The following is a 17,649-nucleotide window of genomic DNA, read 5'->3' on the forward strand; positions in this document are numbered from 1 at the left end:
TGTCCTCCAGACTGACTCTGTTCACTGTGAGGGGAAATTGACTTAATGATTTCACATTAGACTGACCAGTTAAGTTTAAACTAAAGCCTGTAGTGTCTAAACTTAGTTCCCTGCTCAGGGCCAGTAGACATTAATGGGACTTGAATAAATGGGATGGAGTATGTGGAGACACGCTTAGACGCTTAGACAGGCAGATTTATGTGGAGTACATACAGACACACACACACACACACACACACACACACACACACACACACACACACACAGACACACATACACACACACACACACACACACACACACACACACACACACACACACACACACACACACACACACACACACACACACACACACACACACACACATTAGAGACCGTAGTCATTTTCCCCAGTCCTTTTCTCTTCAGTGCGTGTCCCAGCCCTGGTCTGATGTCACAGGGTTAGCTGAGGTTGTGGCAGCATGTGGAACACACTCAACAGTGCTGGGACTGTCACTACGTCCTCCATGACACGGCCCTGTCCCCTAGCCAGCCTCTTGGTCTGGGACTGGACACCACAGACAGCTAACCCTGAGGGCCCAAGACATGGGACATTAACCAGCCCAAGTCAGCTTAGCCAGCTTCTTCTCTGTCCCCTAGACAGCCCCCTAACCACCCAGCCTCTTCTCTGCCCCCTAGACAGCCCCCTAACCAGCCCCATACACCCAGCCTCTTCTCTGCCCCCTAGACAGCCCCCTAGCCAGCCCCATACACCCAGCCTCTTCTCTTCCCCCTAGACATCCCCCTAACCAGCCCCCTAACCAGCCCCGTACACCCAGCCTCTTCTCTGCCCCCTAGACAGCCCCCTAACCAGCCCCGTACACCCAGCCTCTTCTCTGACCCCTAGACAGCCCCCTAACCAGCCCCCTAACCAGCCCCGTACACCCAGCCTCTTCTCTGACCCCTAGACAGCCCCCTAACCAGCCCCGTACACCCAGCCTCTTCCTCTCCTACTGGGCCTTGACGTCACAGACAGCTAACCTCTGGGGAAGGCAGGGGAGGGGGAGGGTAGCCAGCTCAGCTGGGTCTTACGTGTGTACCCCTTGTTCTCACCCCTCACCCCCTCTATTCCCCCTGTATTCCCCCTCTAATTCCCCCTCTATTCCCCCTCTAATTCCCACTCTATACCCCCTCTATTCCCCCTCTATACCCCCTCTATTCCCTATCTATTCCCCCTATTCCCCCTCTATACCCCCTCTATTCCCCCTCTATTCCCCCTCTATACCCCCTCTATACCCCCTCTATTCCCCCTCTATACCCCCTCGATTAACCCCTCTATACCCCCTCTATTCCCTCATCACCTCTCCCATGATTAGAGCAGGTGCCTGGCTGTCGTGAGCTGTGTGTGTGTGTCTCCGTTCAACCCCACCTTAGCACGGTTTGTATCTGTTGGGTTTGGGCGTGGCCTGCGGGCGTGGCCTGTGGGCGTGGCCTGCATGGAACTGAAATTAGGAGAAGAATGAGAAACATACATAAAGTTGGAGGCGTGGCCCTCCCTGTCCTCAAGTCAGTGTTGGAGGCGTGGCCCTCCCTGTCCTCGGGTCAGTGTTGGAGGCATGGCCCTCCCTGTCCTCAGGTCAGTGTTGGAGGCGTGGCCCTCCCTGTCCTCAGGTGAGTGTTGGAGGCGTGGCCCTCCCTGTCCTCAGGTCAGTGTTGGAGGCGTGGCCCTCCCTGTCCTCGGGTCAGTGTTGGAGGCGTGGCCCTCCCTGTCCTCAGGTCAGTGTTGGAGGCGTGGCCCTCCCTGTCCTCGGGTCAGTGTTGGAGGCGTGGCCCTCCTGTCCTCAGGTCAGTGTTGGAGGCGTGGCCCTCCTGTCCTCAGGTCAGTGTTGGAGGCGTGGCCCTCCCTGTCCTCAAGTCAGTGTTGGAGGTGTGGCCCTCCCTGTCCTCAGGTCAGTGTTGGAGGCGTGGCCCTCCTGTCCTCAGGTCAGTGTTGGAGGCGTGGCCCTTCCTGTCCTCAGGTCAGTGTTGGAGGCGTGGCACTCCCTGTCCTCAGGTCAGTGTTGGAGGCGTGGCCCTCCCTGTCCTCAGGTCAGTGTTGGAGGCGTGGCCCTCCCTGTCCTCGGGTCAGTGTTGGAGGCATGGCCCTCCCTGTCCTCGGGTCAGTGTTGGAGGCATGGCCCTCCCTGTCCTCGGGTCAGTGTTGGAGGCATGGCCCTCCCTGTCCTCGGGTCAGTGTTGGAGGCATGGCCCTCCCTGTCCTCAGGTCAGTGTTGGAGGCGTGGCCCTCCCTGTCCTCAGGTGAGTGTTGGAGGCCTTAGAGCTGCTTCCAACTAACACAGAGGAGGGAGGTAGGACAGGTCTGAGAACAGCTGTATAGGGCTTAGGCCTCAGGGCAAAATCCAAACTCGCGTGATGTCGCACTACCAGTGACCATGCACTCTTATTGTGACCTCTAACCACTGACCTCTGACCCCTGCCCTCTGTCCAGGCCCAGAATGCCATGCTGGAGGCCCAGGCCAACACGGAGCTGTCAGAACGCATCGTTACTCTGGAACAGGAAGTGACTCGGCACAGAGAGGATTCTGGGAAGGCCCAGGTGGAGGTGGACCGATTGCTGGAGATCCTCAGAGAGATGGAGAATGAGAAAAACGACAAGGACAAGAAAATCAATGAACTGGAGAAGTAAGAGTGTGTGTTCTCTACAATAATATATAACCTCTGTCTTCTGTCTGTTCTCTACAATAATATATAACCCCTGTCTGTCTGTCTGTCTGTCTGTCTGTCTGTCTGTCTGTATCTATCTGGCTTTCTGTCTGTATCTATCTGGCTTTCTGTCTGTCTGTCTGTCTGTCTGTCTATCTATATCTATCTGGCTTTCTGTCTGTCTGTCTGTCTGTCTGTCTATCTATCTATCTGGCTTTCTGTTTGCCTGTCTGTCTATCTATCTATCTGGCTTTCTGTTTGCCTGTCTGTCTATCTATCTATCTGGCTTTCTGTGTGCCTTTGTCTGTCTGTCTGTCTGTCTGTCTGTCTGTCTGTCTGTCTCCCTCCCTGTGTTCCAGTATGTATGTTCATCTGTTGTGTTCTTTGTAAACTCTTACGGTTCCTCCATCTCAGTCCTTCACCTTTGTCTGTTTTAACTACTGGCAGTACTGTAGACGTGTGTCCTCATGCTGTAGTGCTCTTTGTGAATGTGTGTGTGTGTGTGTGTGTGTGTGTGTGTGTGTGTGTGTGTGTGTGTGTGTGTGTGTGTGTGTGTGTGTGTGTGTGTGTGTGTGTGTGTGTGTGTGTGTGTGTGTGTGTGTGTGTGTGTGTGTACGTTTGTACGTGTCTGTGTACCATTATGTCTGTATCCGCCTGGCTCTCAGACGGCTGTCCCTGGCCGGCCCCCTCTCGCTCCCACCTGTGGCGTTCCCATGAGCCTCAGCAGGTGTCGACCTCTGTGACCTCTGGCTCTCAGCCAATGGGAGGGCTAGTTTCGGACTGTCATGGTCACAATCACTCCAGCGTTATAAATCACCTAAACACTCCCCTATACTCCATTATAAATCACCTAAACACTCCCCTATACTCCATTATAAACTGGGTGGTTCGAGCCCTGAATGCTGATTGGCTGACAGCCGTGGTATATCAGACCGTATACCACAGATATGACAACATTTAAATTTTTACTGCTCTAATTACATTGGTAACCAGTTTATAATAGCAATAAGGCACCTTGTGGGTTTGTGGTGTATGGCCAATATACCACGGCTAAGGGCTGTTTCCAGGCACTCCGCGTTGTGTCGTGCGTAAGAACAGCCATTAGCCGTGGTGTATTGGCCATATAGCACACCTTCTCGTGCCTCATTGCTTCATTCTAGCACCATGCACAGTAATTCACCTAAGGGTTTACTCTAAGGGTTTACTCTAAGGGTTTACTCTAAGGGTTTACTCTAAGGGTTTACTCTAAGGGTTTACTCCTAAGGGTTTACTCCTAAGGGTTTACTCTAAGGGTTTACTCCTAAGGGTTTACTCTAAGGGTTTACTCTTGGCCCCTGAAGCCAGATTAGCCAACCCCTCACACGTTCACTACACCTCCTACTCGGCTCCATTGTTTTAGTGCCTTGATTATGCTTTTCCCCTGGTGGTATAGTGAGTTACAGCTTATGGTAATGGAGGCTGTTTTGTACGGTGGCCTGTAGGGATCATGTTGTCTGTGGAGTGTAGATGTGGGTGGAACCCCTGGTACTCTGATCAATGTGTATCAGCACCTCTTTATTCAACACAGCTCTCACACAGCCTCCACCCCACTTAGCATGCAGGAGAGGCTGACTATTCAACACAGCCTCCACCCCACTTAGCATGCAGGAGAGGCTGACTATTCAACACAGCCTCCACCCCACTTAGCATGCAGGAGAGACTGACTATTCAACACAGCCTCCACCCCACTTAGCATGCAGGAGAGACTGACTATTCAACACAGCCTCCACCCCACTTAGCATGCAGGAGAGGCTGACTATTCAACACAGCCTCCACCCCACTTAGCATGCAGGAGAGGCTGACTATTCAACACAGCCTCCACCCCACTTAGCATGCAGGAGAGGCTGACTATTCAACACAGCCTCCACCCCACTTAGCATGCAGGAGAGGATGACTATTCAACACAGCCTCCACCCCACTTAGCATGCAGGAGAGACTGACTATTCAACACAACTCTCACACAGCCTCCACCCCACTTAGCATGCAGGAGAGACTGACTATTCAACACAGCCTCCACCCCACTTAGCATGCAGGAGAGTCTGACTATTCAACACAGCCTCCACCCCACTTAGCATGCAGGAGAGGCTGACTATTCAACACAGCCTCCACCCCACTTAGCATGCAGGAGAGGCTGACTATTCAACACAGCCTCCACCCCACTTAGCATGCAGGAGAGGCTGACTATTCAACGCAGCCTCCACCCCACTTAGCATGCAGGAGAGGCTGACTATTCAACACAGTCTCCACCCCACTTAGCATGCAGGAGAGGCTGACTATTCAACACAGCCTCCACCCCACTTAGCATGCAGGAGAGGCTGACTATTCAACACAGCCTCCACCCCACTTAGCATGCAGGAGAGGCTGACTATTCAACACAGCCTCCACCCCACTTAGCATGCAGGAGAGGCTGACTATTCAACACAGCCTCCACCCCACTTAGCATGCAGGAGAGGCTGACTATTCAACACAGTCTCCACCCCACTTAGCATGCAGGAGAGGCTGACTATTCAACACAGCCTCCACCCCACTTAGCATGCAGGAGAGGATGACTATTCAACACAGCCTCCACCCCACTTAGCATGCAGGAGAGGCTGACTATTCAACACAGCCTCCACCCCACTTAGCATGCAGGAGAGGCTGACTATTCAACACAGCCTCCACCCCACTTAGCATGCAGGAGAGGCTGACTATTCAACACAGCTCTCACACAGCCTCCACCCCTTTTAGCATGCAGAAGAGGCTGACTATTCAACACAGCTCTCACACAGCCTCCACCCCACTTAGCATGCAGGAGAGGCTGACTATTCAACACAGCCTCCACCCCACTTAGCATGCAGGAGAGGCTGACTATTCAACACAGCCTCCACCCCACTTAGCATGCAGGAGAGGCTGACTATTCAACACAGCCTCCACCCCACTTAGCATGCAGGAGAGGATGACTATTCAACACAGCCTCCACCCCACTTAGCATGCAGGAGAGGCTGACTATTCAACACAGCCTCCACCCCATTTAGCATGCAGGAGAGGCTGACTGGCAAGGGCACAATTGTTGTGTCTGTCTGTCTGCATGTCTGTTTCATTTCCTAGTCTGAGTTTGTGTCTGTATATACAACTGTCTGAGTGTGTATGTCTTTGAGTATGTGTCTGTGCGTGTGTGTCTCTGTTTATGTCTCTCTCTGTGTGTGTGCGTCTGTCTCTATAACTGTCTGTGTGTGTGTATCTCTGTGTGTATCTCTGTGTGTGTCTCTGTGTCTGTGTGTGTCTGTCTCTATAACTGTGTGTGTGTGTGTGTGTGTGTGTGTGTGTGTGTGTGTGTGTGTGTGTGTGTGTGTGTGTGTGTGTGTGTGTGTGTGTGCGTGTCTGTGTGTGTGTGTGCGTGTGCGTGTGCGTGTGCGTGTGCGTGTGCGTGTGCGTGTGTGTGTGTGTGTGTGTTGTGTGTGTCATTAGGGGGTGTGAACTGACGTCTGGAACTACATCTGAACGAGCCGAGCTTTTCCTCTGGGCCATTAATGCAGACACTTTGTCTGCCTCCCAAATGGCACCCTATTCCCTACCTAGTGCACTACTTTCAACCAGAACCCTACCTAGTGCACTACTTTCAACCAGAACCCTACATAGTGCACTACTTTCAACCAGAACCCTACATAGTGCACTACTTTCAACCAGAACCCTACATAGTGCACTACTTTCAACCAGAACCCTACATAGTGCACTACTTTCAACCAGAATCCTACGTAGTGCACTACTTTCAATCAGAATCCTACATAGTGCACTACTTTCAACCAGAATCCTACCTAGTGCACTACTTTCAACCAGAACCCTACATAGTGCACTACTTTCAACCAGAACCCTACATAGTGCACTACTTTCAACCAGAATCCTACATAGTGCACTACTTTCAATCAGAATCCTACATAGTGCACTACTTTCAACCAGAATCCTACATAGTGCACTACTTTCAACCAGAATCCTACATAGTGCACTACTTTCAACAAGAATCCTACGTAGTGCACTACTTTCAACCAGAATCCTACATAGTGCACTACTTTCAACCAGAATCCTATGTAGTGCACTACTTTCAATCAGAATCCATAGCACTATATAGGGACAAAGGTGTCACCTGAGATGCATGACTGACCCCAGATCACTGTAGCCTTACTGGGTCCTGCTTTCACACCAGACAGACAGACACCCTGCCTCCCTCTCTACAATGAACAGCTAAATCACATGACAAGTTGTGTTTAGCTGCACCTGCTCTGTTATGTGCCAAGAGTCAGTGGAACATGTAGGATGTGGTTCCAGGTGTGTTAGGGGGAGGAGGGGGTGTGTGAGGGGGGGGCTATTGAACAGCATGAGTTGGTCTCTGGCTGTGCTGCTCTCCCTCTCTCATTAAAAACATTAGGAGGCATCCACTCTCTCTCTCGCTCTCTTTCTCTCTCTCTGTCTCTCTCTCAGCTGTGTGTGTGTGTGCCTGCATGTTTTCCGGAAGCTTCCACTGGAGAGGATAGTGGGGGGTGAGGGCGCTCTCTCACCCCTTTGACCCCGGGCAGAAACCAGTGGGCACGTCAGCCAGGCCCCCTGCAGTATGTCTCTGTCAGAACCATGCTCACAACTGACGGCTGCTTGGCACAATCACAACATCACGCAAGAACACGCACACACACACACACACACACACACACACACACACACACACACACACACACATTCTGCTCCCTGCCAACCAACAGTGGTGGCTTCTGGCCAGAGCAGGGCAGGAGAGCACAGAGAGGGTCAGAGGTCGGGTACGTGACTGCTATACTAAGAGAAGAGAGGGAAACTGGTCGAGGAAGAGAGGAGTTAGAGAGTGTGGAACAGGAGAGGAGAAAGAGAAGTGACTTGGTGGAGGAAAAACACAAAAGGAAATACACAGAATCCCAAACCTGTCTGTTACCTCCTTCACCAGCCTGTCTGTTACCTCCTTCACCAGCCTGTCTGTTACCTCCTTCACCAGCCTGTCTGTTACCTCCTTCACCAGCCTGTCTGTTACCTCCTTCACCAGCCTGTCTGTTACCTCCTTCACCAGCCTGTCTGTTACCTCTTTCACCAGCCTGTCTGTTACCTCCTTCACCGGCCTGTCTGTTATCTCCTTCACCATCCTGTCTGTTACCTCCTTCACCAGCCTGTCTGTTACCTCCTTCACCAGCCTGTCTGTTACCTCCTTCACCAGCCTGTCTGTTACCTCCTTCACCAGCCTGTCTGTTACCTCCTTCACCAGCCTGTCTGTTATCTCCTTCACCAGTATGTCTGTTACCTCCTTCACCAGCCTGTCTGTTACCTCCTTCACCAGCCTGTCTGTTACCTCCTTCACCATCCTGTCTGTTATCTCCTTCACCAGCCTGTCTGTTACCTCCTTCACCATCCTGTCTGTTATCTCCTTCACCAGCCTGTCTGTTACCTCCTTCACCAGCCTGTCTGTTACCTCCTTCACCAGCCTGTCTGTTACCTCCTTCACCAGCCTGTCTGTTATCTCCTTCACCAGCCTGTCTGTTACCTCCTTCACCAGCCTGTCTGTTACCTCCTTCACCAGCCTGTCTGTTACCTCCTTCACCAGCCTGTCTGTTATCTCCTTCACCAGCCTGTCTGTTACCTCCTTCACCAGCCTGTCTGTTACCTCCTTCACCAGGGAGGGATGGAGATAGGGAGGGAGAGGGCGAGGGAGCGAGAGAGAGAGGGAGGGGAGGGAGGGAGGGAGAGAGGGAGAGGGAGGGAGGGAGAGGGAGGGAGGGAGGGAGAGGGAGGGAGGGAGAGAGGGAGAGGGAGGGAGAGAGGGAGAGGGAGGGAGGGAGGGAGAGGGAGGGAGGGAGGGGGGAGAGGGAGGGAGGGAGGGAGGGAAATGGAGAAGGAGACTAAATGTGATGCGTGGTGTCCGTTCAAAGCTAGAGTATGAAGTATTGCGTGTTTGTCACAGAAACAGGAGGAATTGTGGGTTATTTTTAAAAAGCTGCTCACATCTGTCTCTGGCTCACATGGCTCAGAGGAGAACCCCGAGGCAACATAGATTCTAACCAGACAGGTGAAATCAATCCATGTGGAACCTCACTGCTGCCCCCGTCAGGTGAAACTAAGTGTCGGTCTGCTGTTCAATGCTGTCTGTCTGTCTGGCTGGCTGGCTGGCTGGCTGTCTGTCTGTCTGTCTGTCTGTCTGTCTGTCTGTCTGTCTGTCTTCCGGTCTGTCTGTCTGTCTGTCTGTCTGTCTGTCTGTCTGTCTGTCTGTCTGTCTTGTCTGTCTGTCTGTCTGTCTGTCTTCCGGTCTGTCTGTCTGTCTGTCTGTCTGTCTGTCTGTCTGTCTGTCTGTCTGTCTTCCGGTCTGTCTGTCTGTCTGTCTGTCTGTCTGTCTGTCTGTCTGTCTGTCTGTCTGTCTTCCGGTCTGTCTGTCTGTCTGTCTGTCTGTCTGTCTGTCTGTCTGTCTGTCTGTCTGTCTGTCTGTCTGTCTGTCTGTCTGTCTGTCTCATCCTTTTTCACTTCCTCTCTCTCTCTTCTTCTCTCTTTCTATCTTTGTGCTCTAAATGCTGATGTCCCGTCTGTAGCACGTCACAGTAGAACTCCAAGTAGAACCTCTTTTAGAATGTTAGTTCCTGCTTACTAACCAAGCTCTCTGTGTGTGTTTTCTCTCCTCGCCTCCCTCCTTCTCTCTCTCATGTTCTCTCCTCGCCTCCCTCCTTCTCTCTCTCTCATGTTCTCTCCTCGCCTCCCTCCTTCTCTCCCTCTCATGTTCTCTCCTCGCCTCCCTCCTTCTCTCTCTCTCATGTTCTCTCCTTCTCTTCTATATGTGCCCTGGAACGCTGCTCTCTTCTCTACAGTTTTGCTTCAAGGTCAGTATTGCTTATCTGTCCCTTTTCCTTCCGTTTCTCCTCTGACCTGCTGTTGTTGTGAAAATGGGCTGGATGGTTCTGGTGGGATACAGAGGATCTCCACTACGGCCTATTTATTGCCTTTACCTCCCTTATCTTACCTTATTTGCACACACTGTATATAGCCTTTCTACTGTATTATTGACTGTATGTTTGTTTATGCCATGTGTGACTCTGTGTTGTTGTTTGTGTCGAACTGCTGTGCTTTATCTTGGCCAGGTAGCAGTTGTAAATGAGAACTTGTTCTCAACTGGCCGACCTGGTTAAATAAAGGTGTTCTCAACTGGCCGACCTGGTTAAATAAAGGTGAAATAAAAAATAAAATAAAAAAATCCTCAACAACATCATCGTAGAGATAATCAACCGTACATGTCACCGTTTTATAATGATAACCAGGGGAAAACCTGAAGACCAACAGGAAGAGATCTATTTATCCCTCTTCTTCACTATCTCAGCTGGTTATTATATTATTACCTCAGCTGGTTATTATATTATTATCTCAGCTGGTTATTATATTATTACCTCAGCTGGTTATTATATTATTACCTCAGCTGGTTATTATATTGTTACCTCAGCTGGATATTATATTATTACCTCAGCTGGTTATTATATTATTACCTCAGCTGGTTATTATATTATTACCTCAGCTGGTTATTATATTATTACCTCAGCTGGTTATTATATTATTACCTCAGCTGGTTATTATATTATTACCTCAGCTGGTTATTATATTATTATCTCAGCTGGTTATTATATTATTACCTCAGCTGGTTATTATATTATTACCTCAGCTGGTTATTATATTATTACCTCAGCTGGTTATTATATTATTACCTCAGCTGGTTATTATATTATTACCTCAGCTGGTTATTATTATTGTTATCTTATTATCTTAGCTGGCTATGAGATTATTACCTCAGCTGGTTATTATATTATTACCTCAGCTGGTTATTATATTATTACCGTAGCTGGTTATTATAGTATTACCTCAGATGGTTATTATATTATTACCTCAGCTGGTTATTATATTATTACCGTAGCTGGTTATTATAGTATTACCTCAGCTGGTTATTATATTATTACCTCAGCTGGTTATTATATTATTACCTCAGCTGGTTATTATATTATTACCTCAGCTGGTTATTATATTATTACCTCAGCTGGTTATTATAGTATTACCTCAGCTGGTTATTATATTATTACCTCAGCTGGTTATTATATTATTACCCCAGCTGGTTATTATTATTGTTATCTCAGCTGGTTATTATTATTGTTATCTTATTATCTTAGCTGGCTATGAGATTATTACCTCAGCTGGTTATTATATTATTACCGTAGCTGGTTATTATAGTATTACCTCAGCTGGTTATTATAGTATTACCTCAGCTGGTTATTATATTATTACCTCAGCTGGTTATTATATTATTACCTCAGCTGGTTATTATAGTATTATCTTAGCTGGCTATGAGATTATTACCTCAGCTGGTTATTATATTATTACCGTAGCTGGTTATTATAGTATTACCTCAGCTGGTTATTATATTATTACCTCAGGTGGTTATTATAGTATTACCTCAGCTGGTTATTATATTATTACCTCAGCTGGTTATTATAGTATTATCTGAGCTGGTTATTATATTATTACCTCAGCTGGTTATTATATTATTACCTCAGCTGGTTATTATATTATTACCTCAGCTGGTTATTATATTATTTCCTTCAGCTGGTTATTATATTATTACCTCAGCTGGTTATTATATTATTACCTCAGCTGGTTATTATATTATTACCTTAGCTGGTTATTATATTATTACCTCAGCTGGTTATTATAGTATTACCTCAGCTGGTTATTATATTATTACCTCAGCTGGTTATTATATTATTACCTCAGCTGGTTATTATATTATTACCTCAGCTGGTTATTATATTATTACCTCAGCTGGTTATTATATTATTACCTCAGCTGGTTATTATATTATTACCTCAGCTGGTTATTATATTATTACCTCAGCTGGTTATTATATTATTACCGTAGCTGGTTATTATAGTATTACCTCAGCTGGTTATTATATTATTACCTCAGCTGGATATTATATTATTACCTCAGCTGGTTATTATATTATTACCTCAGCTGGTTATTATATCATTACCTCAGCTGGTTATTATATCATTACCTCAGCTGGTTATTATATTATTACCTCAGCTGGTTATTATATTATTACCTCAGCTGGTTATTATATTATTACCTCAGCTGGTTATTATATTATTACCTCAGCTGGTTATTATATTATTACCTCAGCTGGTTATTATATTATTACCTCAGCTGGTTATTATATTATTACCTCAGCTGGTTATTATATTATTACCGTAGCTGGTTATTATATTATTACCTCAGCTGGATTGAGGTCATATTATTATTGTTGCCTTTGTGACATGCTCCATCAGTCTGTCAGTGCTGGGGAGGGGAAGGCCATGTCTGCATCTGAAATGGCATTCTATTCCCTATGTAGTGCACTACTTTTGACCAAGGCCCATGGGGTCCTATAAAGGTAATATAGTGCCATTTGGGAGACAGCTCATGTCTTTGTGGTTCCACAGTGATCCGGGGAGGTCTGTGTCTGTTTCCAGCCCCAGCCAAGGCTCACTGTAGGCAGCCTGGATCTGCTGAGCACGTCCCTGTCTCTGGATGTGGTGCAATCGTCGGTCGGGTCTTTTTCCGTTAGCCTTGGCTGGGGCAGAACATGTCGGCCTGGTCTGGTTGGTCTGAGGCTACACCGCCATGTGGTACCAGATTAGCCAGCCAGGGTAGGGGGTGTGTTGCCTTCCCACAACCCACCTCTTCGCTCCACCTCTGTCATAACATAGATGTTACTGTTACAGCCACTGCCTCTGAGAAACAGCAGACCCTGTCCACTCGTTAGAGGGCAGTGGTCCAAGCTCTGGCCCCAGCTCTCTGGCAATGTAGTGCATCGATCCCTGTAACCTATCCCATCTCCACCCTGGTTCACCCTTCCCTGGGTCTGAGAACACCCAGCTAACAACACACCATGGCTGGGTTCCTCTGTTTAGCCTCCCCCTTCCAGAGCTTTCTGTAGCATCCGTGCCAATGCTAACCGCTAACCACAACGCCACGGGTCGGATCGTACGAGTTCTGCCGTGTTGTCCAATCAGGCTTTAGTCTGCCTCAGCTGTGTGAGAATAGAACACTCCCGCGTGGTCGAGGCGGGAAAGGAAATCAATGGAGGTGTCCCAAATAGCAGCCTCTTCCCTTCATAGTGCACTACGTTTAACTAGAACACTATGGGCCATGGTCAAAAGGAGTGCACTACATAAGGATTAGAGTAGCAATTGGACCGCGTCGGTTCTTTCACCTCGGCCCCGGCACTCGAGCGTTCATCTTTACGACACCGACCGCTCCCTGGCAACGCTAGCTAAACGCCAACGCCAGGCCCAGCCAATGAGGCCAGTGTCAGCGTCCTGCTAGCCAATGTAAAGACCCCGGGTCGTAGAGAGGGGGGAAAGGAAAACAACCATCAACAATCTTCTGACTGACATTCTGGGGGAAGCGTGTGCCTGTGGCTTTAGCTGTAATGCTGGTCTTACTGCTGCGTCCCAAATGAAACCCTATGCCCAATGTAGTGCACTACTGTTGACCAGGGCCCGTAGGGTAGTGCACTATATAGGGAATAGAGTGGTATTTTAGAATGAGGTTTGTCTTTGATGGTGCAGGTCATGCTTTTATGAGAGCCAAACAGTCAATGTCCTTAGTTGACTTTGTGCTGTTTATCCAATTTTGGGCTTGGAGCGTGGGATGTGGTGTGTCTGTGTGTGTCTGTGTCTGTGTGTGTGAGGGGGGGGGGGGGGGGGGGGGGGTACACAGTCAGAACCAGCCCTGTCAGAGCTTTAGCCCACGTTTAAAGGGGGGAAATCAGACATTTAGATACTCTGAGACCAACAGATATGAAAGACCTACACTGTAGCCATCATCCCCTCAACTCCTCTCCTCTCCCCTCTGCTCCTCCTCTCCCCTCCTCTCCTCGCCCCTACTCTCCCTTTCCCTCCTTTCAACGCAGATCCTCTCCCCTCTGCTCCTCCTCTCCTCTCCTCTCCTCTCCCGTCCTCTCGTCTCGTCTCCTCTCCTTTCCCGTCCTCTCCTCTCCTCTCGTCTCCTCTCCTCTCCTGTCCTCTCCTCCCCTCTCCTCTCTATCCCCCTCCTACCTCCTCTCCTCTCCTCTCCTCTCTATCCCCCTCCTACCTCCTCTCCTCTCTATCCCCCTCCTACCTCCCCTCCTCTCCTCTCTATCCCCCTTCTACCTCCTCTCCTCTCCTCTCTATCCCCCTCCTACCTCCTCTCCTCTCTATCCCTCTCCTCTCCTCTCCTCTCCTCTCCTCTCCTCTCCTCTCTATCCCTCTCCTCTCCTCTCCTCTTCTCTCCTCTCCTCTCCTCTCCTCTCCTCTCCTCTCCTCTCTATCCCTCTCCTCTCCTCTCCTCTCCTCTCCTCTCCTCTCCTCTCTCGATGGTTGTGTATGTATTTCTCTATACAGATGGCATCTTCATTTCGAACCATCCCTATAATTATTTCCTCTGCTCCTCTCATTTTAGGGTCTCATTTTGTATGGTCACTGACAATGACTCCTTTTGAATCAGGCAATTGTGCAGGAGCCTTCAAATAGACCCATTAGGCTTTAGAAGCGGTCCTATAGGGGTCCTCTGGGAGTTGATCTGCACTCTGCCTGCCTGGTCCTAAAAGGTGCCGTCTCCCCCCTTATCAAATAGTAATAATAGCCATGTAGGCAGAGGCAGTAAGCTGCTACTATTATTATAAACACAGATCATTGACTCCTACCAGACAACTGGGGTTCTTTCCCAGGCGTCTTCTGACCACAATAAAGTTAAATAACAAACTAGATCCTTCATCTCACTTTCAAAGGAACATTTGATACAGATTTAAAAATAATAAAAAATAAATCACTGATGTTTTCATGGTAATTCAGGGATAAGTCGTTTTATGAAATCTAGACCCTGTAGCCAAAATAATTTCCTATCAAATATTAATTTCAGGAGGAATGAAAATTACTTTTAGATGCAACATTAATATCCACTCCTTAATTATTTTTCTGAATTTGAAGACCATGTAAATAATGGTAATTCAAAGTTTGAAAACATTAAAGCTTCATGAAGTTTGAGAATCAAAGTAATCCCTGCTCCCAAAGTAATCCCTGCTTCCAAAGTAATCCCTGCTCCCAAAGTAATCCCTGCTCCCAAAGTAATCTCTGCTCCCAAAGTAATCCCTGCTCCCAAAGTAATCCCTGCTCCCAAAGAAACTGACATAAAGCTGTGTGTGTGTGTGTGTGTGTGTGTGTGTGTGTGCGTGCGTGCGTGCGTGCGTGCGTGCGTGCGTGCGTGCGTGCGTGCGTGCGTGCGTGCGTCCAAATCTCTCTCTCCTGAACAGAACACTGGCTTTTATATAGCTTCAGAATGAATGTGTAATTGGAGACAGCTGTGTCTTGACGAGGGGGCGGGGTCAGCTCTCCAATTAGCCCTGGAGTCGACCAATCAGCTGTTTGAGGGATTTCAGGAAGCCATTTCCTGAAATAAAACACATGCAAATACACAAACTACAACACATAAACTGGGGAACGTAGCGCGCGCACGCGTGTGTGTGTGTGATTACTTAGCATGTGTGAGCACGCACAGCGCAGCACAGTATGTGGGGCCCTTCTGCCGTAAGCGTTGTGTTGTGTTGATTGTGTTGGTTGTGTTGTGTTGATTGTGTTGTGTTGGTTATGTTGATTGTGTTGTGTTGTTGTGTTGTGTTGGTTGTGTTGGTTGTGTTGTTTGTTGTGTTGGTTGTGTTGGATGTGTTGGTTGTGTTGTGTTGTGTTGGTTGTGTTGTTGGTTGTGTTGGGTGTGTTGGTTGTGTTGTGTTGGTTGTGTTGTTGGTTGTGTTGTGTTGGTTGTGTTGGTTGTGTTGGTTGCTTTGTGTTGTGTTAGTTGTGTTGTGTTCGTTGTGCTGGTTGTGTTGTGTTGGTTGTGTTGTGTTGTGTTGGTTGTGTTGTGTTGTGTTGGTTGTGTTGTAGTGTTGGTTGTGTTGTGTTGTATTGGTTGTGTTGGTTGGTCGGTTGTGTTGTGTTGGTTGTGTTGTGTTAGTTGTGTTGTGTTGGTTGTGTTGGTTGTGTTGTAGTGTTGGTTGTGTTGTGTTGTGTTGTATTGGTTGTGTTGGTTGGTTGTGTTGTGTTGGTTGTGTTGTGTTGTGTTGGTTGTGTTGTTGTGTTGGTTTTGTTGGTTGTGTTGGTTGTGTTGTGTTGGTTGTGTTATGTTATGTTGGTTGTGTTGTGTTGGTTGTGTTGTGTTGGTTGTGTTGTGTTGGTTGTGTTGGTTGTGATGGTTGTGTACTGTACTCCCTTAATACCATAGGGTTCTGTTCACCCTTCATACCATAGGGTTCTGTTCACCCTTCATACCATAGGGTTCTGTTCACTCTACTCCCTTCATACCATAGGGTTCTGTTCACTCTACTCCCTTCATACCATAGGGTTCTGTTCACCCTTCATACCATAGGGTTCTGTTCACCCTTCATACAATAGGGTTCTGTTCACCCTTCATACCATAGGGTTCTGTTCACCCTTCATACCATAGGGTTCTGTTCACCCTACTCCCTTCATGCCATAGGGTTCTGTTCACCCTTCATACCATAGGGTTCTGTTCACGCTACTCCCTTCATGCCATAGGGTTCTGTTCACCCTTCATACCATAGGGTTCTGTTCACCCTACTCCCTTCATACCATAGGGTTCTGTTCACCCTTCATACCATAGGGTTCTGTGCACCCTACTCCCTTCATACCATAGGGTTCTGTTCACCCTTAATACCATAGGGTTCTGTTCACCCTTCATACCATAGGGTTCTGTTCACTCTACTCCCTTCATACCATAGGGTTCTGTTCACCCTTCATACCATAGGGTTCTGTTCACCCTTCATTCCATAGGGTTCTGTTCACCCTTCATACCATAGGGTTCTGTTCACCCTTCATACCATAGGGTTCTGTTCACCCTTTATACCATAGGGTTCTGTTCACCCTTCATACCATAGGTTTCTGTTCACCCTACTCCCTTCATGCCATAGGGTTCTGTTCACTCTACTCCCTTCATACCATAGGGGTCTGTTCACCCTTCATACCATAGGGTTCTGTTCACCCTTCATACCATAGGGTTCTGTTCACCCTTCATACCATAGGGTTCTGTTCACCCTTCATACCATAGGGTTCTGTTCACTCTACTCCCTTCATACCATAGGGTTCTGTTCACCCTTCATACAATAGGGTTCTGTTCACCCTTCATACCATAGGGTTCTGTTCACTCTACTCCCTTCATACCATAGGGTTCTGTTCATCCTTCACACCATAGGGTTCTGTTCAGCCTACTCCCTTCATGCCATAGGGTTCTGTTCACCCTTCATACCATAGGGTTCTGTGCACCCTACTCCCTTCATACCATAGGGTTCTGTTCACCCTTCATACCATAGGGTTCTGTTCACCCTTCATACCATAGGGTTCTGTTCACTCTACTCCCTTCATACCATAGGGTTCTGTTCACCCTTCATACCATAGTGTTCTGTTCACCCTTCATACCATAGGGTTCTGTTCACCCTTCATACCATAGGGTTCTGTTCACCCTTCATACCATAGGGTTCTGTTCACCCTTCATACCATAGGGTTCTGTTCACCCTTCATACCATAGGGTTCTGTTCACTCTACTCCCTTCATACCATAGGGTTCTGTTCACTCTACTCCCTTCATACCATAGGGTTCTGTTCACCCTTCATACCATAGGGTTCTGTTCACCTTTCATACCATAGGGTTCTGTTCATCCTTCATACCATAGGGTTCTGTTCACCCTACTCCCTTCATACCATAGGGTTCTGTTCACCCTACTCCCTTCATACCATAGGGTTCTGTTCACCCTTCATACCATAGGGTTCTGTTCATCCTTCATACCATAGGGTTCTGTTCATCCTTCATACCATAGGGTTCTGT

The 17,649-nt window shown here is 48.1% G+C and overlaps 1 protein-coding gene across 1 annotated transcript in view; it reads left to right on the forward strand.

Moving 5' to 3' along the window:
* The window catches only part of LOC139404682 (ELKS/Rab6-interacting/CAST family member 1-like), a 424,291-nt gene that overhangs the window by 175,961 nt on the left and 230,681 nt on the right, over positions 1 to 17,649 (forward strand). The window contains exon 16 of the mRNA XM_071147289.1: positions 2,469 to 2,662. Coding sequence (XP_071003390.1) covers positions 2,469 to 2,662 — 194 coding nt within the window. The remainder of the gene's footprint in view (positions 1 to 2,468; positions 2,663 to 17,649) is intronic.

The sequence above is a fragment of the Oncorhynchus clarkii genome, unplaced genomic scaffold, assembly GCF_045791955.1.
Source record: "Oncorhynchus clarkii lewisi isolate Uvic-CL-2024 unplaced genomic scaffold, UVic_Ocla_1.0 unplaced_contig_9009_pilon_pilon, whole genome shotgun sequence".
NCBI classification, from domain to species: Eukaryota; Metazoa; Chordata; class Actinopteri; order Salmoniformes; family Salmonidae; genus Oncorhynchus; species Oncorhynchus clarkii.